This window comes from Sinohyriopsis cumingii, chromosome 11, assembly GCF_028554795.1.
Source record: "Sinohyriopsis cumingii isolate HCF-2022 chromosome 11, ASM2855479v2, whole genome shotgun sequence".
NCBI lineage: Eukaryota > Metazoa > Mollusca > Bivalvia > Unionida > Unionidae > Sinohyriopsis > Sinohyriopsis cumingii.
Genome location: NC_142971.1, coordinates 59984632 through 60010929, shown reverse-complemented (window position 1 = coordinate 60010929; position 26298 = coordinate 59984632). Strand labels below are relative to the sequence as shown.

General features: G+C 34.8%; 1 protein-coding gene across 1 annotated transcript in view; it reads right to left on the bottom strand.

The window, feature by feature from the left end:
• Positions 1-479: 479 nt before the first annotated feature.
• Positions 480-26298, bottom strand: part of LOC149788530 (DDB1- and CUL4-associated factor 1-like) — a 161003-nt gene continuing 135184 nt past the window's right edge. The window contains exons 34-37 of the mRNA XM_089974544.1: positions 23450-23526; positions 22362-22448; positions 18972-19095; positions 480-5241 (exon numbers count right to left, since the gene is read on the bottom strand). Coding sequence (XP_089830670.1) covers positions 5078-5241; positions 18972-19095; positions 22362-22448; positions 23450-23526 — 452 coding nt within the window. The 3' untranslated portion in view covers positions 480-5077. The remainder of the gene's footprint in view (positions 5242-18971; positions 19096-22361; positions 22449-23449; positions 23527-26298) is intronic.

Below are 26298 nucleotides of genomic sequence, written 5' to 3'. Positions count from 1 at the left end.
TGTCCATGGTATTCAAAATATATCGAATTAGTAGATGGACACTGAGATGAGTTTATTCATTCCTAAAGAACTGGTTGATGATATAGATGTTGCATGATTTATCATGTGGCAATTGGCTGACAATATGGCCATGGTACATGTTCGTGAAGGATTTTTACTAAAGCACTTCTGTGTAATTTCAACAACACTTCACTGTACGATTAATATGCAGTTACTTATTAGTTAGGTAAATTAATTTAGCTATTCCAATGACAAACCCATTTCAACAATGGCATGGTCTAATGCACAGGTGTCTATGTCAGTTGACTGAGCAGGCATTGGTGGTTTATTGTTTGTCCTGGATTGAATAACAATTTGTGATACTGTTGATACTTCAATACAAATTAAACAAATAATTCTCAAGATTTTTAAGAAATGACATCTTTCAAAAATAAAAACACTGTCAGACTCCTGATGTATCTAAAACACACAAAAACAGAAACTTTTCACATCTTTATTTTTTTAAGACAAATCTTTTTCTTCAAGAATTATTTCACCTGAATAGCAAATCAAACTCTCATTTACTATGGCAATAAAACTTTGAAGTAATTCAAAAATCAGTTGCGATAACTTGGTGATGAGATTGTAAAAATTTGGGAATCCTGGCACAATCGTGTTATATCCAAATTTGTTACAATATAGCATGTTATAGCAGGGTTTCAGTGTAATGTAAAAATGATAGATACCTAAAGAAAAGTTTCAACTTTTTAAATTATTTTTCTCCAAGATTTCCTTTAAATGTTGATGTAAATTCCTTAACTGCAGATAAACCTAAGGATTAATTTGTGTGGTCACCCTGCACATAAATGTGACAATTAGCTGGCTCCTACAGTACTTTAAAATCCTAGGCTCTTCAAGTCTTCTAAGCTATTCCATTTGCTCTCATATGGATTCAATTAAAATGATACTAGATTGACAGTTCATATGAATAGAGAAAAATATCAAATATTAAAACTAACAATCACAGCTTTATCCATCAAAAATTATGGGGTCACACAAAAAAACTAACATTACTAAACAGACAGAATAAATTTAAAACAACATTCACTGACCCAGTCATTGCGATCTATAGTAATAGTGGGAACGGGATCATACTATTTACTTAACAGCAAGAGAAAAATGTACAATTTTAAAAGTTTACCATAAAAAAATAATCATTGGTCAAGTATGTAAAAGCTATGGACTTTCTACGTATTATACATGACCAATATCTCTTGTGAAAAATCATTTAGCACCAAAATCCCATGCAGCATTAGTTACTGGTTAATCTGATGGCAGTATTAGCAATTACTACAATAAGAACATCAAGTCATGTACATCCCAACCCCACAATGTAGTAACAGCCATGTTTTGGAAACTTTGAAACTTGCTTTCATGGCAACATCAAACATTGGCAAGGTATTTCTATGCCAATGCCAAAACTATTGACAATGAAAAATATCTGCTGGTAAACGGCACTTTATGCCATTAGTCTCACAAGTGTACCAAGTTTCATTCATAAACATACCTCAAACATTTAGTTATGCTTCATAAATGAAAGTCATGGATGGAGGGGATAGTTAATGGAGAGATGGATGGAACTTATTTCTTTATATCCTAATAAATTTGTTGGGTGGCAGATAGATTCATTTAGGACCAAACATACATCATGTCAATTGGTCTTTCTATTCAGGATGAATAGCAATTACAATTTTAAGATGGCTGCTGTAATGGATAATATGGCAAACTTGCACCATTTCCTTTTGAACCATCCCGGTCTTGCATTAAGTCTTTCCATGAAACCTCCATGCAGATGTGAACATTCATTTAGAAGTAGTGGTAACAAGACTTTCAAGATGGCAGCTGCAGTGGCCATAATGATGTTTCAGACACAATTTCTAAGACCAACGAGACCCTGGGATGGATGTGCATAAAGTTTCATGGCTATCCTTGAACTAGTTTACAAGGAGTGGTGATAATATACTCGAGCTGATAATAAGTGGATGATAGACAACACGCCATCCCATAAACTTTTCTTGTCTATGACAAATGACTTTACAGCAACTATGATTGTCAAACTAAACATTGATCAAACATTTGAAACAACCTGTACATTCAACATTCATTAATGCTGCCTCACTTTTTTAATTAAGAACCTTATAACTTATTTAACTGACAAGTTCAAAGATAATTTAACACGTAATAGATACTCTGCAAAAAGCATTGGAAAGCTATCCACCCACATGCTTTAACACCATGGCAATGAGTAATACATATTATGCCATAATAAGGTTTCATCTGAATTGTAAATACGTCTTCAAGCATGTCATATTTTGCTATTTTAAACAATAAAATTTACAAACTGGTTCCATTAAAGGGAAATATGGGCTAAAGGATAATACACACTAATTGATAGCAATCATCTTTTTAAATTACACCTGTAATATGTAAGCAATGAGATGAGATATTTGCGGAGGAAAAAATCTGACACAAATTTGCATAATTTTCCTGAACAATGGAGATTTTTTAAACAATTTTTTTTACCATAGTATCTATCACTTGCAACTGGCCCTTCTGGTGATTGTCATGTTAGCCCCATCTCAGCAGCACTGAACCTGACTCAATTGTCATATGGTGTTCATGATGCATAAAGGCTGCTCCATTTTCAGTCTAAAAATCATCGGACATGCTGTGTAATGAACTTTGGTAAAGGATATAAAGCTTTTCTATATAAGTTTAATTCATAAAAACTATAAATTGAAAAAAATTCCCATGCTGAATAGGCCCTTTGCTGAGACCAATTAACCAGGACATAAAATAGACTGTCTCCTTGATAAATCTTTTGATAGGCTTTGTGAATGCAATTCAATATCGCTGGTCAAAGACCTACTAACTCCAAGAAAATAAAATTCAAAGAGACAATAAAGCATTATATTTCTATATTTTTATCATTAACTGAAATAATTTACATCCCAATTTCTATTATTTTATCTGTTGCTGACAATTAAAGTAACCTAAGAAAATTGCTTGTTCTCCTCAATTCTGTATAAATTATGTACGAAGACGACAACCGTTTTTACTGCATATAAAAATACAGAATTCGTTTTGGATAAATGTTTTATTAATATCCTTATGAATAATTCTGAAACATGAAACATACACATTTAAGTCCCTTTCATTGTGATAAGATGGCATGATATCACAGAAGGGGGATTAATTCAACTCTTTTTTAGACTACTATGATAAATAAATTATGGTGCAGTCCTGTGATGATTCAATTTCAGTTCTTGATTATTTGCACAGCTGTAAGCACACATGGATGCCAATGTGACAGCTATATTGAGCTTCCACCAAGATGTGCCTAACAATAGCTCACAGTGACCTACATTTGGTAGAATGGTATGAAACTCACCCATGTGTATGTTAGCACCAAGATGCATGATACTTTGACTAATAGTGGACTTCTTTCAAAAACTGACAGAAGTCAAAGAAGCAGTCAATATAGGTCAGTGACAAAACAAATTAACACATCATGACCTTTTGGCTAACAAGATCTCAAAACTGACCAAAATGCAAAACTTAAGTGACTAAAGCATGAAATCTAGGTCAAACCCACCTACTTTTGACTATCTGGCATTTTACCTTACATGTATGTAGCATGACTTCTAACCAACAGTATATTTTAGGTAAATGAAAATGTAACAAATTCAGGGAAGTGTAAACTGTTGGTCACTCATTTAGATAAATCTGGCATTGGTGTGTGATGTGTGTAATTTGGATTTTTAACGTAGCTTTAAAATGTTTTCAGTCATATCGCTATGATGTCTTCAGTGTGACAGTTTATAGTGATGTCTAGCACTGGGGCATCATGCCGCAGACATATAGCATGATGTCCCACCCAGTCACATTATCCTGACACCAGGCCGACCAGTCCTAACACTAACCTCTTGATGCTGAGCGCCAAGCGAGGCAGCTGTTAGTACCATTTTTTGTAAGTCTTTGGTATGACTCAGCCAGGGATCGAACCCACAACCTCCCGTATCCAAGATCTGGCATTGGACACTTCAAGATATATCAACGTGCTAAGAAACATGCCTCTGTAATCCACTGCATTTGAGAAACTATCATATTACTAAAAAATCTGCCAAGCAATCAACTTGAACATCAAGGTTAATCTCAAGTTAATGTGCTATCACTGTAAGAAAGGGAAAAGTCCTCACCCCCTGGGGTAACTTGTGAACCAGGATGAAATTCCTCACTCCATAAGATGACTATTGAACCAGCATGAAAATCCTCACTCCAAAGGATGACTCATGAACCAGGATGAAAATCCTCACCCCATTAGATGACTCATGAACCAGGATGAAAATGCTTACCCCAAAGGATGACTCATGAACCAGGATGAAAATCCTAACCCCATGGGATGACTCATGAACCAGGATGAAAATGCTTACCCCAAAGGATGACTCATGAACCAGGATGAAAATCCTAACCCCATGGGATGACTCATGAACCAGGATGAAAATGCTTTCCCCAAAGGATGACTCATGAACCAGGATGAAAATCCTAACCCCACAGGATGACTTGTGAACTAGGATGAAATTATCACCCCATGGGATGATCAGAATGATAACATACAAATAAGTGCATGCTAAAGTTCTAGTCCCCTAAATATTAAATGTGTGATAAAATCATACTGAAATAAAAGTGAAAACATTTAACCCTGAGGTTAATCTAGACTGTGAATGGATGTACATATATAAACATGGACACTAAAGTGGTTGCTATGTTGAACATCTGAACAGACAGGCTCAACAACAAAAAAGCAATTGATTCCCCTTGGAATTCACGTTATTCTTACTAATGATCATCAAAAAATGCAGCAAAAAAAAAACTTTCATTATTTATTCACTGAAAGAAAGAATTCCTAACAAATGTCAGTCCATGTAATGTCTTTTTAAACCATTCAGAAATCAGAGTTTATATGATCCAAATGTAAAATATCCCTGAAATATAACAAGACTTTAAACTCGGCTTGGAAAAAAATTCTTTAAAATCATTACACCAGTTCAAAGAGAATATCTTCATCACTCTCTGATCCAGGTTCTGAATCATCATCATCATCATCTGAAAGAGAAATGGCTTCTACATCATCATCATCATCTTCTTCTTCCTCCTCCTCCTCCTCTTCTTCTTCATCTCCATTTTCACCCTCTGCATTGACTGAAAGATGATATATATTTCATAATAATAGAAGTAATATCACAGTGAATGGTGAAATGTGCAATAATGCTGGTCTTTTTACCCCCTGTCTTATAATTGGATGTTATAATACCAAATTATTGAAACCAAAGCATTTAAACAAAAATAATAATAGGAATCCTGAGTGTGCCTGATATTGCCTGCCAGGTTAGTTTAGATATGTCATCTTGTGAATTTAAATTCATACACATATTCAACCTATAGAGGGGAAAGAAGAATTTGAAATATATGGTTGCTACTCTGTCTTTTAAAGACCATAATTGTAGGTTCACCTTTTTCGCATAAAAAGGACAAGCCATTTATACAGCCAGCATTGACATGGAGATCTCTTTCAGTCCCTGGGGATTTGGTCACCAATTCATGACTTAGAAACTGTTCATATCCCCAGCCTTAAAGTACACACACTTACATGGCATTACAACGAATTAAGCTGTGGTCATCATGGATTCTCTAGTCTTTCCTTACCATCTGAGACACTGTTTCTGGAGTAATAACTTGGAATTCATTGGGACACAGTGGTTAAAGCATTAGACATGTGACCAGAAAGTTGCAGGTTTGAGTCCCACCATCTGATCAGCCTGGACCAACAACCAAAATTTCCAATTTTTGTATGGTTATGGGTTTCTTTACTCCTTGTTAAATAAATATGGATATGTTTCAGACAGAAAGCATATTGGGTGATTATAATTTTTCAAATTAAAAAGTAAAAATATTTTAAAAAAAACACGTAATTATTATTTCTGGTAATATATGTATATGAAATGCCTTCAAATAATGCACAACACGAGTGTTAACATAAAGAACATACATTCCAGGCAGGTTTAATATCAATACTAGCAATTGTAAAACTTCGCTTTAAAATATTCAAGAAGTACAAATGTTGCAATGCATTTAGCCATAATTCTCTCCCAAAAAATTTATAAATTTGAAAATAGTTTTTACCAGAATGAATTTCTTAAAACAAAATCTTTTTAGCTTTTACCATAAATGTCTTTCTTAAAATAAAATCTTCTTTAAACACGTAATTGAAAATTTTAAGAGACTGTTTTACTTAGATGCTATTATTGACAAGCATCAGAAATGCTTTTAGGTCTGAGTATTTTATGAAAATAAACTGTTTAAAGCATTTTCCCTTTTGTTGTAATGGCGGCCATATCTGACTGTGCATTTTATGAAGATAAAAGCCTTCATTTTCCAGTTTTTGTCTACTTTTAGTAATGACAGCCATACTCGATGGTGGACTGCATCATTTGTAAACAATTTGAAAGCACTTCCTGTCTGGAAGCTTTCTGTTAAATTTGGACAAAATTTGTTCAGCAATTCTTGAGATGTTATTTAAATGCTTTTTCTCCAATTTTAGAAATGATTACTTTATATGATTGTGTATCAGCACCAAATGAAGAGATTTGAAAGAATTCCATGTCAGAATGTTTTCTATGAAATAAAATTATATTTTATTCAATGGTTTACAAGAAAAAAAACATTTTAGGGATTATCTGATTTTAGTAACACATTTGAAAGACCTTAATTACAGATATATCAAATGGTGAGTGCTTTTTTTTGCAATCGTGCTCCCTGGCAGCATCTTGGTATATGAGAGGTGATTGTTGTTGCTGTTGTTGTGGGGTTTAATGCCATTTTTCAGCACACGATAGGTTATACATGGCGGCTAGTATTAATGGTGGAGGAAGAACCCACGAAAACCCCAGAAAGAACCACCGACCCACGAGAAGCTACTGGCAAGCTTTCTCACATACCCACATTAGCCAAATCCAAGACTCGAACCCACGCAGACAGAGGTGAGATGGCAGTGATCCGTAACGGACAGTGCTTTAGACCACTTGGCCACTCATGGCCCTATGAGAGGTGAATCAATGAGGCTCATGAAAGTGGTTCAAATGGCATCTTGTCCAGCCAGGTCAGTGTCCATTATAGATTCCACTTTGGGCAAAGAGCCAACGTTTTTTGCACGTGTAATCAAAATTGGATCGAATGACTGGAAAGATCTTTGTTTTGTCTGATATCTTCCACAATGATACAGGGTGTCAGTGATCCTGGAACAGCAGCCTTTCATTATGAATAAGAACCGTAGTAGGAAGCTAGCTATTCGAGGTATTTAGTGGTATGTGTTCTAGGAAACATTTTCCATTTGCTTTCGTATGCTTTTAAAGTGGAGGACCATCTCAGATGTGCAATTTCTAGTTCTATACCACTGGTTGTGAGAACTGTTTATTCCTGAGGGCATATTTAATAAGATCCTGACATGCAGGTTCAGCAACTATGGGTTGGGATGAAGAACCTGCTGTTATTGTTGCAAAAGCAGATGAGGGACTATCTCTATATTCTTGGAGATTTCTGTTGCAAGATTGACGAGGTCAAAGATCCACAATTTTTTCCATCTGAGTCATTAATCATGCTTTCTATATCACCTCTGGAATCAGAGGTGTTGGAGGATAGGTGTATGAATCCAGGCCATTTCCAATCTACAAAAAGAGTATCGACTGTTCAGGCTTCCAGATCAGGACTGGTGAGACAAAGTTTGGGAGTCTGGCATTCCACTTTGTGGCAAATAGGTTTACCATTTTTCAATTCCATCGGACACATATTTATAATTTGAGTAAAAATGAAGGGATGAAGACACCATTCCATTTGTATTAGTTGATTCTTCCAGGACAGCTAATAAATTTAGTTGGCCTGGAATATGACAAACTTTAAATTTAATTAAGATGCCACTTTTGGAAATCCAAAGCAAAACAGAGTAAAGGCATGTTGACTTCCATCTTGGGGCCCTGAGTGGTCTAAAGCGCTCTCTGTTACGGATCACTGCCATCTCACCTCTGTCTGCGTGGGTTCGAGTCTTGGATTCGGCCAATGTTGGTATGTGAGAAAGCTTGCCAGTAGCTTCTCATGGGTCGGTGTTTTTTTCCGGGGTTTCTTCGGGTTTTTCCTCCACCATTAATACTGGCCGCCATGTATAGCCTATCGTGTGCTGAAAAATGGCGTTAAACCCCACAACAACGACTTCCATCTTGCCTTTTGAGATAAGTCACAACAGTGGAGTTTTCGGACAGATTGAGAACTCCCTTCCTATGCAGATCCTCCTTCCACCAATGAAATCTTTTGAAATGGCTTGCATATTGAGAATGTTCATCTGTAAATGATGATCTAGAGGGGGCTAATGGTGTGCTATCCAGCCATCTGTGCTTGCATCTATACAGATTGTAATTTCTGGTGGTTGTACTGCAGAGGTATACCTGAAGTAAGCCACATAAGGTTGCCCCATCTTTGTGTAGATTGTGATAAGTTGGTCCAATGGGTAATGTATTGGCCTACATTTGTACAACAGAATCATCTGTAATGAATGCATAAGTAGGTGACCTATGACTAAGAGGTCCACTGCCACACTTAACAAACCCAACAGGTAAAAGAATTCTAGGGTGGATAGAATGTCACATATAAGCAAGGAGGCCACCACTGTACAGATTTTCAATGCTTATTCCTGTGGAGACATATACTGTTTACTTGAGTGCTGAGCTCCATACCTAGATAAACAAAATATTGAGATGGTATAAGGTTGGATTTCTCTCTTCTGATAAGGAAATGTTGAGAAGGAAAGTAACAAGTTCAGGTAGTTGATGTTGCCGCCATTGGGGTGGTCCAGACATGGGCCATTTCCCAGTTCATAAATCAATTGAAACCCCTCAGGCTGACGCAGAGTCCAAATGGGAATGACCCGAACTGGTAAACAGTGTCTTTGTAGGCAAATTGCAGGAAATTCTTGGAAGCCATGTGAATGGGAATGTGAAAATATGCATCTTTCAAGTCCACATCGATTGCAGTCTCCCTTATTGGATCACATTTAGAAAACATCATGGTGTCTTCATCTTTAACCAAGGGGCATGAAAGAAGTGATAGAGTTGAACACAGGGCAAAGAGTGCTCTGTTTGTAGCTGAGGGTACCCTGGATAAAGGAAGTGCACATAAAATGGTATTCATAAACCACTTATTGGCAAATCTTGTCAATTTTGCAGCACAAAACTGGAGTTCCCACCATCAAGGGATCTGTGATAGGGGCAGTATGGTGATGTTTTCATGAGGAGAGAAATGCTGGCCAAAATGATTGCCCTCAGTGCCTCTTGTCCACTTTCATTTCGGAGAACTATTGTTTTCTACGGTTGTAGATTCTGCAGAACTGCTTCCTAGTGACTTGTGTCTTAGAGTCATTGAAGCCATCTTTTTTGTTGATTTCTTGAAAATCCCTCCACTGTAGTTGAGACTGGTCACCTTGGTGGCTTATCTTCAGAATTTTGTCAAGCTGACCTGAGGTGTTGGCCATTCTGGAAACAGACTCCCATGTATGTCCTGTGGGATTCAGGGTGGAAGAAGATACTGTGTTCTGCCTGTTGAAAATTGCCATGTAATACTAGTGTGATTCTCTGTTGTACAGTATGCATGCAGCATGTGAAAAACTTGTGCCATCACATTGTTTCATTTAGGTTTTCCTCTGGGTGGTAGAACAGGACCAATCCAATCTGCACTATGTCATATTAGGCAACTAATATAGGCTGAAGACTCAGTGTGACACAACAGGCCCAATGCATCCCCCAGGAGTCTCTAAGTGGTAGAAAGGATCCATCACATCCTCCTGCATGTCATACAGGCAACTAATGGAGGCTGAAGATTCAGTGTGGTACAACAGGCACAATGCATACTCCTGCATGTTACATTAAGCAACTAATGGAGGCTGAAGAATCTGTGGTAAAACAGCAATGAATCCTTCTGCATGTCACATCAGGCAACTAATGAAGGCTGAAGACTTGGTGTGGCACAACAGGCCCAATGCATCCTCCAGGGGACTCTAAGTGGTAGAATGGATCCAACACATCCTCCTGCATGTCACATTAAGCAACTAATGAAGGCTGAAGACTCGGTGTGGCACAACAGGCCCTATGCATCCTCCAGGAGTCTCTAAGTGGTAGAATGGATCCAACACATCCTCCTGCATGTCACATAAGCAACTAATGAAGGCTGAAGACTAATTGTGGCACAACAGGCTCTATGCATCCTCCAGGAGTCTCTAAGTGGTAGAATCCTGTGTACAAAAGGCCCAATGCATACTCCTGCATGTTACATTAAGCAACTAATGGAGGCTGAAGATTCAGTCGTTAGTGTGCTGAACTCACAATCAAAGGATTCAGGTCAAAGTCATACAAATGGATCAGCCTGGATAGCTATTAGTGTCTTCCATGACCTTTCAAAAAGTGGGCTATCTATTGGTTAGTACAGTCAACAGTCAAAAAAATGAATTGCTACATGGAATACAAGAACCTGTGTGAAAAACAAAAAGTATTTTCTAAAGAAACTGGGAGTCCATATGTCTGCAATTAATCACTGCATGTCCTTCAACCACAAATGTGAAATTGGGTGCAGACCTATCAACTTTAATAAGACTGCCTCAGTAAGGCAGTTGATTTGTTACTTCCAATCATATCTCCAGCCATGAGACATATTCAAATCATCACATGATGTCCAATAAATGTAATTGTGTCCATCCTTTTACTCACAAGAACCTGAATACCTTTTTGGTCTCCTTTACTGATTTGTAACACTTTTTAAAGGCTTATTTTCCCTTTGTCTTTAACATGCATCACTTGTTGGATGCATTAACATTTTTTACAAATCAACAGTTTGATTAAGCAGATGCTTTGCATAAAAATTACACAGTTTAAAGCATCTGAGGTAATACTGTAATGTTATTCTGGTTCCTGAAGTCCACTAAATCTAATATGAAACTCAGATCCAAGTAAAACACAAATGAGCCAATTATCAGGATTTAAATGCAACAATCATATTGCCACAGTTGTTGCTTTTATTCCAGGAAGTCTGTGTTTTACAGGTCATTTTCGTAAGACTTATGGCAAATCGTAAGGGTTGGCAAGTCTGCTGGGTGTTTATGTGTCTGAAATTAATCACTTCATGTCCATCCACCACAAATGCAAAAAAAATAAAGATTTATATAAGTTGCTGAGAAAGTAAATTGACCATTTTGCATGATTTCGGAGGAATATCACAATTTTTAATAACAGCCATCATTGCAATCCCATTCCTGAGAATCCAGAGATATTTTCATATCCCATTCCTGAGAAGCTGGAGAACTTTTCAAATATTTGGTTAAAGTAGTGCTAGATAAATTTTAAAAGATTGCTCACACGCTGCACATCACTTTTACATGATTGTAAGAGGATGACATTTTACCCTGTATTTGATCAATGGTCTTGATTTGATGATGAAGTGCAGTATGTGAAAACAAGACCAAACTACACTTACAGTACTGAAGATACCAGCCAATTAATAACAAGGTACGGCAAGTTCTGATTTCTGTTAAATGTTAGTTTTAGCTTCTGAATAACTGATCATATTAAATGATGTATTAGAAAATAATTTTTGTGCCAAATACATATATTTTATGAAATGCATTAAGTATAAAAACACAATGTGTATATGAAATGCATTAATTATAAAAACACAGTGTCTATGAAATGCATTAAGTATAAAAACACAATGTGTATATGAAATGCATTAAATATAAAAACACAGTATCTATGAAATGCATTAAGTATAAAAACACAAACTGTCTATGAAATGCATTAGGTATAAAAACACAAAGTGTCTATGAAATGCATTAAGTATAAAAACACAATGTGTATATGAAATGCATTAAGTACAAAAACACCATGTGTATATGAAATGCATTAGGTATAAAAACACAAAGTGTCTATGAAATGCATTAAGTATAAAAACACAATGTGTATATGAAATGCATTAAGTATAAAAACACAATGTGTATATGAAATGCATTAGGTACAAAAACACAATGTGTATATGAAATGCATTAGGTATAAAAACACAAAGTGTCTATGAAATGCATTAAGTACAAAAACACAATGTGTATATGAAATGCATTAGGTATAAAAACACAAAGCGTCTATGAAATGCATTAAGTATAAAAACACAATGTGTATATGAAATGCATTAAGTATAAAAACACAATGTGTATATGAAATGCATTAAGTACAAAAACACAATGTGTATATGAAATGCATTAGGTATAAAAACACTAAGTGTCTATGAAATGCATTAAGTATAAAAACACAATGTGTATATGAAATGCATTAAGTATAAAAACACAATGTGTACATGAAATGCATTAAGTACAAAAACACAATGTGTATATGAAATGCATTAGGTATAAAAACACAAAGTGTCTATGAAATGCATTAAGTATAAAAACACAATGTGTATATGAAATGCATTAAGTATAAAAACACAATGTGTATATGAAATACATTAAGTATAAAAACACAATGTGTATATGAAATGCATTAAGTACAAAAACACAATGTGTATATGAAATGCATTAGGTATAAAAACACTAAGTGTCTATGAAATGCATTAAGTATAAAAACACAATGTGTATATGAAATGCATTAAGTATAAAAACACAATGTGTATATGAAATGCATTAAGTATAAAAACACAATGTGTATATGAAATACATTAAGTATAAAAACACAATGTGTATATATAATAATAATAATAATAATGAGGACTTTGTACAGCGCCTAATCTTTAGAAGCTCTAAGCACTTTACAACATTAGACAACACCTGTAAGATAAAAAACATAATGATATGATTACAAAAACAAACACCATGAACTCAGAAAACAGAAAGAAAAAAACATGCTGAGAATATTTAAGGTAGGAAACATTATTAGGTCTTTAAGTTTGTTCTTGCAGTCAAAATAAGTGAGTTTTGAGAGCCCTCTTGAATGTGATCACTGTGTCTTTGTGTTTAAATTCAGTGGGCAATTCATTCCACGTTACTGGGCCCTGGTATGCAAAAGAACACTGTCCATATGACTTTATTTTTATACTTGGAATAATGAGTATACGATTGTCAGAAGAGGAGCGTAAGTATCTTGCTGGTGTGTACACATGGGTGAGGTTGGATAGGTATGCTGGACTAGAGTCTGACAGTGAAACGTAGCACAGAGAACAAATTTTGTGTTTGATTCTGGATCGAATGGATAGCCAGTGTAGGGTACTGAGCAGCGGGGACGTGTGCTCTGATCGTGGTACTCTAAGTATGAACTGAGCTGCTGTGTTTTGAACTTTTTGAAGTTTCTGAGCAGATATTGAGATGAACCAGACAGAACTGAGTTACAATAGTCCAGTCTAGAAAGTACTAATGAACACACAAGTGTTTTAGTGGCATCAACTGAAAGATATTTGCGAATTGAGCTGATGCGTCTCAGCTCAAGATATGCAGCCTTGCATATGTTCATGACATGTTGGTGCAATGTGAGAGTACTGTCCAGAGTAACACCTAGGTTTCATACTGATTGTGTGAATTTAACGTTGGTGTTGCTGATATTTATTGTTTGAGGTAAAGGATGTGAATGAGAAAGTCTTTGTGTTGTGATCAGAATGGCCTCAGTTTTATCATCATTCATCTGCAGCTTGTTACATGTCATCCATGATTTCACATCAGAAATGCACCTCTCTACACCTTGGATGGTAGCATCAACTTCAGTTGGGTGGCTAGAGTTGTATATTTGGGTGTCATCAGTGTACAACTAGTGAGACACTGGATGATGATCTATGACACTGGAGAGCAACTGAGTGTACAGAATGAAGAGAACAGGTCCAAGAACAGACCCCTGTGGAACACCACAACATAGATCAACTGGGCTGGAGTGTATTCCATTTGCAGATACAATTTGTGTCCTGTTGACCAAGTAGGACTTAAACCACAGTAAGGCTGTATCATAAATGCCAAATACATCCTTTATATGAAATGCATTGGGTACAAAAACACAAAGTGTCTATGAAATGCATTAAGTATAAAAACACAGTGTCTATGAAATGCATTAAGTATAAAAACACAAAGTGTCTATGAAATGCATTAAGTATAAAAACACAATGTGTATATGAAATGCATTAAGTATAAAAACACACTGTGTATATGAAATGCATTAGGCATAAAAACACAATGTGTATATGAAATGCATTAAATATAAAAACAGTGTCTATGAAATGCATTAAGTATAAAAACACAAAGTGTCTATGAAATGCATTAAGCATAAAAACACAGTGTCTATGAAATGCATTAAGTATAAAAACACAATGTGTATATAAAATGCATTAAGTATAAAAACAATGTGTATATGAAATGCATTAAGTATAAAAATACAAAGTGTATATGAAATGTATTATAGAACAAAATGGAAAGCATATATTTCAATATTTACAAAGAACACTGGCTTTCAAGATAGTAGCGTATGGTTTGGATTTGAACACATTCAGTTTTCTGTCTGATCTAACTCCTTTGGGACGTTCATTCCACAGAATAAAACTGGAATAAGCAAATGATTTTTAAAAGTATTTGTTTTTGGAGATTGTGTTTTGTAATGATCCTTTATAAATGATCTCAGTTTAGGTCTTTGGTACTGTTTTTCAAAATTTATATTGTGGACAAATTTCATTTTTTACTTTGAACATTAATATGGACTTCTGGTCGACTAAGCTGTATTCATATTTCTGCTATTTCAATTTCAAGAATAAATTTCTGGATGGTGTATCAATTGGTAAATTTAGGATAAGTTTTGCTCCTCTTTTTTGAAGTTTCTGGATTGTTTTATTATTACTATCGGTTGTATTTCTCCAAATACAATGTATAAGACATCCATACTATCATCAATTTCAGGATTCTAACTTACAAAACAAACTTCACACACAAAATGCACACAACTGACGCATACAATATTTGCCATATTTACCAACTTTTAAAAAGAGGGTGTAGTGCTCATCAAGATGTATCCCCTCACGATTCATGATTATGGATGGGTTAATATGTACGCAGAATGCAATCACCTATGCGATCATGTGCTAAACACAAAATCTCAGCATAAGCAAAGTTAAATGTGAAATGTAGGTCACGGTGATCTTCTTTTGTTATATGGGTGTGGCACTATCAGAAACACATACAATAATACAGATGACAATTCTAACTGGAACAGTGCTTGAGAAATATACTTAACCGAATTTAACCAACGTAAGGGAAGTATTAAATATGGGTCACAGTAATATATTTTATGATGAGAGTGTAGTATTTAAGATGAATACCCTTCACAAGTTTCATAATTCCACATCTAACAGTATGTATATAGGATGCAAAGAAACCTCACACTAATGTGGTCATGAGCTAAATTAAAAATAAAAGAACTAGGCAAGTAAAATGTGAAATCTTGGTCACAGTGGCTTTCCTTTGTAGCCCATGTGTGGTACTAAATGAGACACATACAATCATCTAGTCTGATCATTCTAGCATGAACAGTGCTTCAAAAATATACTTGGAACAAAAATTTAAGCAAAGTCAGTTTAGCATGAAATGTAGGTCAGTGACCTACTTTAGTGATAAGAGTGTAGTACCCATCAAGATGCATTGCCTCACCAAGTCTTATCAAGATGCATTGCCTCACCAAGTCTCATTAAGATGCATTGCCTCACCAAGTCTTATCAAGATGCATTGCCTCATCAAATCGTATCAACATGCATTTCCTCACCAAATCATATCAAGATGCATTGCCTCACCAAGTCTTATCAAGATGCATTGCCTCACCAAGTCTTATCAAGATGCATTGCCTCATCAAATCGTATCAAGATGCATTGCCTCACCAAGTCTTATCAAGATGCATTGCCTCACCAAGTCTCATTAAGATGCATTGCCTCACCAAGTCTTATCAAGATGCATTGCCTCACCAAGTCTCATTAAGATGCTTTGCCTCACCAAGTCTTATCAAGATGCATTGCCTCACCAAATCGTATCAAGATGCATTGCCTCATCAAATCGTATCAAGATGCATTTCCTCACCAAGTCTTATCAAGATGCATTGCCTCACCAAATCGTATCAAGATGCATTGCCTCATCAAATCGTATCAAGATGCATTGCCTTGCCAAGTCTCATCATGATTTCTTTTCAACCATAACACAAGATGATTCATTTATTAATAAACAATGAATAAAGTCAGTTCATAACCATGACAGTCTTGTTGTTTTTGTACTAAGTCAAAATACTATCAATGTTTGGAGGTACAGTATGGTATATGATAATTTCATGCAAGGCAAGGGTACACATTAGCACTATACTATTAGTTCATTATATTATTTCTTCTGAATAGTGAAAATTATATTAGAGTTACCCTATGTGGATTTAGTTGCAATAAAGTTTACTACAGATGAGAAACTATGACTCGATTGTAATTGTGAAATGTAAAAATCTGCAAGGAAAACACTTGCTTAACTTTACACTTCAATTATAGCATACTACTTATTTGAAGTGAACTGGTATAGATGGAAGTAAATCGGTGAGGAAAGCACTCACAATGACTTAGACAACTAGTAAATTATAAAATAGAAACATAACTTATGTTTTTTAGATTGCTAGAATAATCAAGTATTGTTGAATTGAATTTAGAATGTCAAGTCAGTGAGGAAAACACTCACAATGACTTAGACATTTAATTTCCCTAAGAATTTTGTTGGACCTATAATTTAAGAAAAAGGAATTATATATTTGTAATGTAGAGAAACTTCTCTGGATGTCTTTAGCTTCATAAAACTAATTAAATAAAGAAAATGAATAAAAAAGTAAATAAAAGTATTGGTCTGTGAGGACAACACTCACTTGACCATATAACTGAATTTCAAATAACAAATGATAAAACAATATCTATTTTGCTTTTAAAATAAATTAGAAATGACTAGAATGTGTATAATTTGGAAGAGAGAAAGGAATTAAAAATATAAAAAATTAACTTAAATAAAAATTGATTTGTACTTGAATAAACTTTATAAAAATATTTACTGTCCAAAATATTGCCTGAAGTTACATAATTCTCTAATAAACTAAACAAAATAAAAAAAATAAAAAAATAAAAGTCACAATAACTGTGATGTACCAAGTTTGATGGCTGCTAGCTGACTGAACTGTCTCAAACAGCCCACAAAGCCTTATATACTCCTGACAAAACCCACAACCAACAAAGCCCACAAAACCCACAGTTCTAGCAAAACCCACAATTTTTGTTGGAATATTCAAGCCAGCATGTGCCAGTACTGCATGTATATATTTAGTCAATTTTCACAATGATTATTTATAGAAATTACCAGCTGGATATTTTACACATTGTTACATAGCGACTGAATTGCCCTAAGTATAAAAAGAAGAAAAAATCAGTTTTGTATTTCGTGGCACATACCGTGTTATGCTGTCGCCCACAGCAATGGTTTGGAAACCGTGTTAAGCACTTTTACAATATTATTGAGGTAGACCACATAACAGGGTAGACAACATGTATATGTACCAAAAAAATAAAGAAGAGGAAAAACAAACTTAAATGCGATGATGTATACAAATGAAACATCAGGGACTATAAATACATTGAGTATGTACTGTACAGTCTTAAGCGGTCAACTAGAAATAGTCATTAATCGAATTATCAAGGATGCCAGCCGCCAGCATTATACACCCTTATTTCGATATCACAAAAAACCTGTAGACTATACCAATTAACTATTAATCGACAAGTAAACAAAACAAAGGATCCTAGAAAATAGTAATGTCAACTCATTTGAGCAATTCACTGCTAATGCACTTATTTATAATTTCAAAAAATCTAGACCGAATTGGGCGGCTTGTATGAATAGTGTTTACCATATACACGCATACATACCTCACTCCATAAATGCAGGTCATTACAATATATTGCCTCAACAAGTCTTCTCAAGATGCACTACCTCACCAAATCTCATCAAGATGCACTGCCTCACCAAATCTCATCAAGATGCATTTCCTCACCAAGTCTATCGAGATCCAATGCGTCACTAAGTTTCCTAATTCTAGGTTATGTGAATGTGTCTACTGCACAAATATACCTCAATGGGTCACATATCAAATGCCAAAACATCAGCAAAAATGTACAAAAAATGCAGATGTATTACAAAGTAAAGCCCTCTCCCCACATGGTACATGCTATGAAACTCCCTCCAAACCACTGCCTAGTTGAGTTACAGTGATACAGTACATATGAGCATACTGTAATATGTGTGAAAGCCTACACCAATGCCAAGGATAGTACAATAGTAATTCAATGTAACAAGGATCGGCAGATTTATAACTTTTGTCATATTTTAGAGGAAGCTGCTTTTCAAGCAAAAATGTCTGCAGCTGTTAGGTGGAAATAATTTTTTCCGATGTACTTCAAGCTGGTTTTGACAAAAACTACTCATGCTAATAAAATTCATACCTTTTAATCCTTGTGCTTACAATTTCAATAAATGAAATTCACTGGATGGTTTTACCACCAATGCTTGCAATACATTTGGTCCTCAAAAGTTTGAACAGATGTTTCACAAGACATACCGTTTATTTCCTATGATGAGTCCAGTGGCTGGGGCCAAATTTGAAATTTTTTAAGAAGTGGAGTTGGGTTTTAAAGTTTTGTAGATATTTTAAATTTTGTTTACAATTTGGAATATATGCTATACAGAATTATCTTGGAGGAAATAAAATATAAATCCTTAAATACTTAGCAATTTAAGTGTTTGTTACTATTAGATCATCCCTTACTTTCATTTTCCATGTCCTCTGCTAGATTCTCAATTTCTCCATCATCAATCTGAATAATATCATCATCTTCATCTTCATCATCATCATCATCTTCTTCCTCCATTTCTTCCTCTTCCTCATCAGCCTGATGAAAAGAAGAAGAAAGAAATTGTTTTTTTTAGCATATCACACAACATACCGAATAAAAGCTGACCATATCTGTCTGCAAAGTCCAGGGTTGGAGACAATAATTTTACTGAGATCCTTTTTTTCCCTTTAGAAAGTAAGACTGTTGACTTCATCAAAATTTCCATTTCAAGGTTCCATTCCAGGTACAGAATGCATGCATCCTCTTTTCAAGATGAAAATTCAAGACCAGTTCTGCTGAAATCTAATTATAAATGTGGACATTAAACTGATCCAGTGCCATAGCTCAAAGGAATATAGGCAAAGCATTCTAATCACCTATTTTCCTTTGTTTCTAGTAAAGAACAAGAAAAAAATACACAATTCAAAGTAAAAAATAGACAATAGTTGTTCAGTATGATAAAACAGAACTTCAGGTAAGGGATTTCTACACTTAGGTTGTAAGAACGAAAAATGGCTAAGCAGGGTTGAATCTTTTGGGTTACCTCACCTACACGAATCAAGTACATCAATTGATCATGTTTATACTAACAGATTAGAGAACATCATTGAAATACAGGACCCTTATTTCACAGTAAATGACCATTATCCAATTTGTATTACATGTAATTTAGTAAATAGTAGGGATATATGTAATGCAAAGCTTAAGATTATCTTCTAGAGATGCTTAAAAAAATTCAATATTGATAACTTTTTATCTGAGTCAGCAAACTCCTTCTTCTTTTGGAAGTAAAAAAATAGAAGACCCCACTTGAAACCTGGTACTCTAATATGAACTGTGTTTTAGACTGACATACTCCTTTAGAAAACAAAAAGAATGAAACACCATCAAAACCCCACATTGCTGTCAACAGAAATAAATGAAACCAGACAGAATAGAGACTATTTTCATAAAATCAAGGATAGGCACAACTACAAACTCTGGCATAACAGATGTACTGTCATTGTTTAGTCTGCTAAATGAAAATGTTCAAAACTATTTATTGAAAAGGCATAAAATTCAAATGCTATTTGCAAAATTCTGAATGATTTTACTTCAAAAAGAAGTAAGATCCCAAATCAACTAATAACTGATGGAACAATAACTGATGACATGCTTGATATTGTTAACAGACTGAATGAGCACTTCAACAATATAACCTGAATTCCAATTGTATTAAGTCTAAAATTCTTGAAAAAGTACAATTCACTATCCAATTCATGTCATATTCAGATAATGTAAGTGAACTGAAAAAGTTAAATTCTAAGAAATTGGCTGGACTGGACAAAATAGGTCCATTCATAATAAAATTATGTGCTGATATTATTGGTCCATCTCTATCTACATAACTAATCAAAGCATTATTGATGAAATCTTCCTATCCCAAATGAAGGCAGCCAAGGTTATGCCTGTCTATAAATAGGGTTCACAATCAAATTCAGATAATTACAGACCAATATCTGTTTTGCCAACCATATCCAAACAGTTTGAAAGATGTTTCCAAACACCTCTATGGTTTTTCCTGTCTAAATACCATTTAATTTACCCATCCTAACATGGATTTAGATGAAACCACTCCAGTCAGTCTGACCTAACAACATTCATTGGTGTACGGTTGCATGCAATGGACAATGGAGAATTGGTTGAAACTGTATACCTTGACTGCAAGAAGGCCTATGACTTAGGTGACCATAATATACTTGCATAGAAACTTGAAAAGTACAAATGTTTTCACATATCACATCATCAACAAAAGAGTTCCACAGAGATCTATTTGGGGCCTGTATTATTCATATTGTTTATAAATGACTTGCCCTTGTATGTATAAATCTGGGTGAAGATTTAAATCAAGTTGGATACTGATGCTCACTGAACATGTTGATCAAACCCACAAAATACAAGGCAATGTTGAATGGAACTGAGCAAAAATTATCAGCAAACAGAAATCCAAATCTTGAGCTTTATATTACCAATAAGGAAATTAAAAGATTGACACATAAAATCTTATGGGAGTCCTTGTTGATAAGAATCTAGACAGCTGTAAGCATGTGAAAGACATTTCTTCTGAAGGAACCTCCAGAATTTACCTTTCACAGAAGATAAAATGTTATTTATCACTCAATTATGGCAAATTATTTTACAAAACATTTTCTTCCTCTTCTGGACTACTGCTGCACAATTTGGGGAAATTGAAACAATCCACTAACTTCAAAAAAGAGCAAGAATTATCCTAAATTTACCATTTTATTCACCATCTAAAATCTATTCTCCAAATTGAAGTGGCTGATATCTGAAAACAGACTGCCTACCTAAAATCCATATTAATGTCCAAAGTAAAGATTGAACTGTGCCCAAAATATCTGAATGGTATTTTCATTTTAAGTCAGAAAAACAGTACTCAGGACCTAAAGTGATATCAATTACAAACGATCATTGCAATACACCATTTCCAAAAACAAATATTTAAAAGAAATCATTTGCTACTCTGATGCTCTTTAATGGAATGAACTCTCCAAAGCAACCAGACAAGAAACAAACCTACATGTGTTCAAAACACAAATGCATGCAACTCTAATCTCAAAAGGAAGTTTTCATTGTAAATACTAAAATACGTACAAAATACGTACACTTTAATTTATTCTGCTAATGCATTTCATGTACACTTTGTGCTTTTATACTTAATGTATCTAAGCATGCTTTACTTTTTGTCCCTCATGTACTTACTGCAGTTTGTTCATCCTGAGGACATCAGGGGAGTATAGTATATTATACCAAGTTACCCTCACCAAATAATAGTATTTATTTTATTTTATGTAAGACAAATTAGTAAAATATCATTTTGCAGTAACTCAGTACATTTTCAACATTATTTTACTCCATATTACAATTTTAGTTGATATATTATTTCATCAGCAAAACAGAGAATATTTAGTACAGAGTCCCGACTATCCTGCCCTATTGTTGTGAATTATGTCCTATACTGACCAAATGCTCCATTCCTCCTCTAGTTCTATACTGACCAATTGGTTAACTCCTCCCTTGGTCCTATACTGACCAAGTGGTTCACTCATCTCTTTGTCCTATAGTGAATAATTGCTCTACTCCTTCCCTGGTCTTATACTGACCATGTGGTTACTCTTTCCTTAGTCCTACATTGAATAAGTACTCCACACCTCCTCTGATCCTATACTAACCAAGTGCTACACACCTTCCTTGGTCTTTAATAAATTTCTAAACATGCCACTGCTTGTCCGACAAAATGTTTTGATAGCAAATATGTTTACCTGATCGTCATCTTTGTCCTTTAGTTTTCCCAGCTCATAAATACGACAGATATTCTCCTCTGCACCAGTCTCTATGAAATGCTGATTCTGAAATACAAGGAAAAGTTCACATTGTATAATTTGTTAAATATAAATTATAAAGTGTATTATCTCTAAACACAAGCCAGAGCAAAGTATGCATAAAATAAGTCAAATTAAGTTTACAAAAATTGTGGTAACATCTGCCTCCTGAACCTGGTACCTGTTCTCTAAAAATATACACAAGTATGCATCAAACCTTCATTCTTCTTTATGTTCCGATATGTACTCACTTATAAGACCTGTCTACTTGCAAACTGCACTGACTTAGATTTGAAATTGCTTAATGTACCAGCAGCTCTGGGTTTCTGCACTTTGTTAAGAATAACCAACAGAACAAATATAGACCCTAATCAGCAAGTGCATTATGTGACTTATAACCAAATGTAGATGGTACTGATATCAATTTAGAAAACAAAAAAACAATGACGAATTTGCTGCATGAAGATACATTTAACCCTCAAAGCATCTTCAAGTCTTGCATACCATTAGTCTTATTTTGTCTCAATTCCAGAACCTAAAGTCAACCTGTTCACATGATAGCATCTAAAGTCAACCTGTTTCCAGAACATAAAGTAAACCTGTTCACATGATATAATCTTAAGTGAACATAATCATATGACAGAACCTAAAGTCAACTGTTCACCTAATATAATCTAAATAAAAGCACATTCTAAGTTCAGTCAAAACAGTAAAAAGGTTTCTATTTTTTCTTCATCTTCTACACGGGTGGTAAAATCATTATGATGTAACATGCATTTGGAAACTTAATGTCCTACTTCTCGCTGTTTTGCCAGCTGTTAACAAATCTTGAAAGTTTACACTGAAGAAAATGGAATAAAGTAATTGGAAAATTACAAAATAACCCAAATTGCTAAATCTAAAATATGCAAAAATTTAAATAATAGCATTTCCATATGTACTATAATATACATCACACTGAAGGTTTTCTGGCTAAGAAATTGAACAAACAAGCTAAATGTATCCTGCTGAAAAAGAAGAAAACCTACCTCAACTATTGCTAGGTAACAGTCCGATCTGTCAGTGCAAAGGTCTGAAATATTGCGTGACTTGACATCAATTGTTGCTAAAAAAAAAGAGAAGAACTCTAGTTTTAGACAGTTGGCTATGGCATGACAGAGAGTACAAAAAGGTGAATGCAAATGCCAATAATCCATTAATCCCCACCAAGCTTGTACCAAAACATTACTCCCTTTACAAATAATAAATGGCATTATATCAAGGTCATGTAACTGTAAGCATGCTGCCCTCTCTACTAAGCCAATTCTTAGAAAAGGGTACACTTCCTACCCTAGGAATTCCAGCTGGGACTGATGGACCAAATGGTGGTCTCTCAACCCATCTCATCTTATGAAAGACGAACTGGAGAGTTTTAAAAAATGGGCTGATGGTTCTGCTGGGGCCCCTGGTTAGAAAAGGCTGAGCTCCAAAGCCTTAAGGAACACGATGTAGAGACAGTGATGATTCTGCTATATTAATTAGGACTGACTTGCAGTCCCAGAATGTTTATTTCTTTTAATGTCCCTACCAAACTATAGGAAATCTTGCTAACCAGAACTTTTACCCCATTCCATTCAGCTGGACATTGTTTTCTAAGGTGTGTTTAGTCATAACAATGCAGGGTCCCAACTGGACTCCAATATCTGGGAGACTTCTGACGTACCAGAATAGGGTAAAGTTGGTGAAAAAAGAAGCAGGTGTACTAAGTTCAAAATAGTCACAGGAATCTACTATTCTGTGTATTTTCATGTCAAATGATTAAACACTGATGAAATAATATTAGAAGTTTATAAAATACTTTTCCTGTATTGTCTCATTACAGTTATTGTATAACAAAATGTGGCAACCTATAAAATAGGTTACAGTTGAAAATGGGGGAATTGTTTCCATAACAGACAGCCTCTTTTCATACATCTGCATGACAAAATATTGGATGCAATGATTAATCTCATTAGTAATTGACATCCAGCAAGTCCTGATCTGCTTTAGATAGGGCTATTTTAAAAAAAATCAACTTTTCACTTGCTTTTTATGGATCATGTGTGAAGTACTGACATGAATTACATCAAAAACAATGTAATTTCTCGCATTTATGATTATCTAATTAGTACCATAATTGGCAACAGAATATGAAACATCTTTTTCTACTTTTCCACCTTCCTCTCTGAAAGGAATTTTTTTACATAATGTTGACATTTTACATTGATTATTAATGCACTGTTATGAAACAATAGGGGTAGGGAAATGATTTGAAACCAATACCAGGTGAAGTAAGTCCTTTATTAAGGTTAAATGACAGACTCTAAGGCAACTATTTCGACCGGCTAGCATGGGTACATGGGAAAGCCTGCCAGTAGCTTCTTGTAGGTCAGTGGTTCTTCCCTGGGTTTTCCAGGGTTCTTCCTCCACCAGTTATGCTGGCCGCCATGTATAGTCTATCTTCTGCTGAAAAATGGCATTAAACCCTAGAACAACAACAACTATTTTGACCTACTCACCCCCTAGCATGAACCCTATACATATCTGGATTCTCTAACATATATGCATCGTCAAAAAGCTGACAATTTTCATAGTGACAGATGTGTCTTTTCCTTAAAAACAGATTTGTTTTTGAATAGCTGCTTTGAAAGCTGACGATGCATAATGGTGAAGATAAACATATTTTGTGCTTTAATTACTTAAATTCAACACAGCCTGAGATTTGTTTGCCAAGATATCATTAGTCATGTGGTCTAGAGTGAAATCCTAAAAAACTCATTGGACAATAAAGTGAAATCCTAAACAACTCTTTGGACAACTGAAATCCTAAACAACTCTGCACATTAGAATGAAATCCTAAACAATTCTTTGGACAATTGAAATCCTAAACAACTCTTTGGACAATCTAACTCTAATAAACCATATCTTTTTTTAAAATGACATTCTATTTCATGCTTTTTGGACTGCAAAGGAAATATCGTTTTTAATAGTGTTCATTATTCTAGTTTTTGACTTGTGTCTGCTTGGTAAATATGCTGCAATGATTTCAATCCTTTAAAACAGAATACAACTTGAATTTGTTGTGAAACTAACAGTACCATATGATCACAGGGCACTTTTATTCCATTAATACCTGCAAGTAACAAACAAAATTGTTACAATGCAGTCTAACTTTATATTACGTTTGGCTGCAACAAAAACTTGAGTGATAAAAGGTTAGAAACCATCAGACTGTTAAAAGTTCTCCAAAACACTTATTTTGCAATACATATTCCCAATTTTATAGATCTGAGGGATGGCAAAACAGTTATTAATGGAATCATCACAGCAGCATTTAGTAAGATCTGAGAGCGAAATTCATCAAAAAGGCAATTTGGGGTTACTAATGATGATAATGCTTAGCACCATGTTCTCCGAGTAAAAAGCTAATTTTTATCACACTTATTATGATCACACGCTGCATCCACACTGACAGACTGTGACACAAGATGGGTCCTCATATCTTCTGCATAAAAAAGGGATATCAGTGTGTTGTGGACTAAGAGGTAAAAAAACCTATTGCCTGACACTTTGACAGACTAAGCAAACATTTTAGGGCAGGTACCCAAATACAGAAACTGTATTCTAACTAGCTGCAACCTCCACAAACTCTAGTAAGACTTTGATAAATTAAACTCTCGATTTGTTCAGTTTTGACTCAATTATGCATTTTATTTTGGTTGAAAAGTGCCATTTCCCCTGACTTTTGATCAATATTTGTAAAATTCAATAGCTTTACCTGGTCTGTAACAAACCAATTCTTTCTCATGAATTTTTCCTCCCAGTTTCTCTATAACTTGGGAATCCTAGGCCTCGTTCT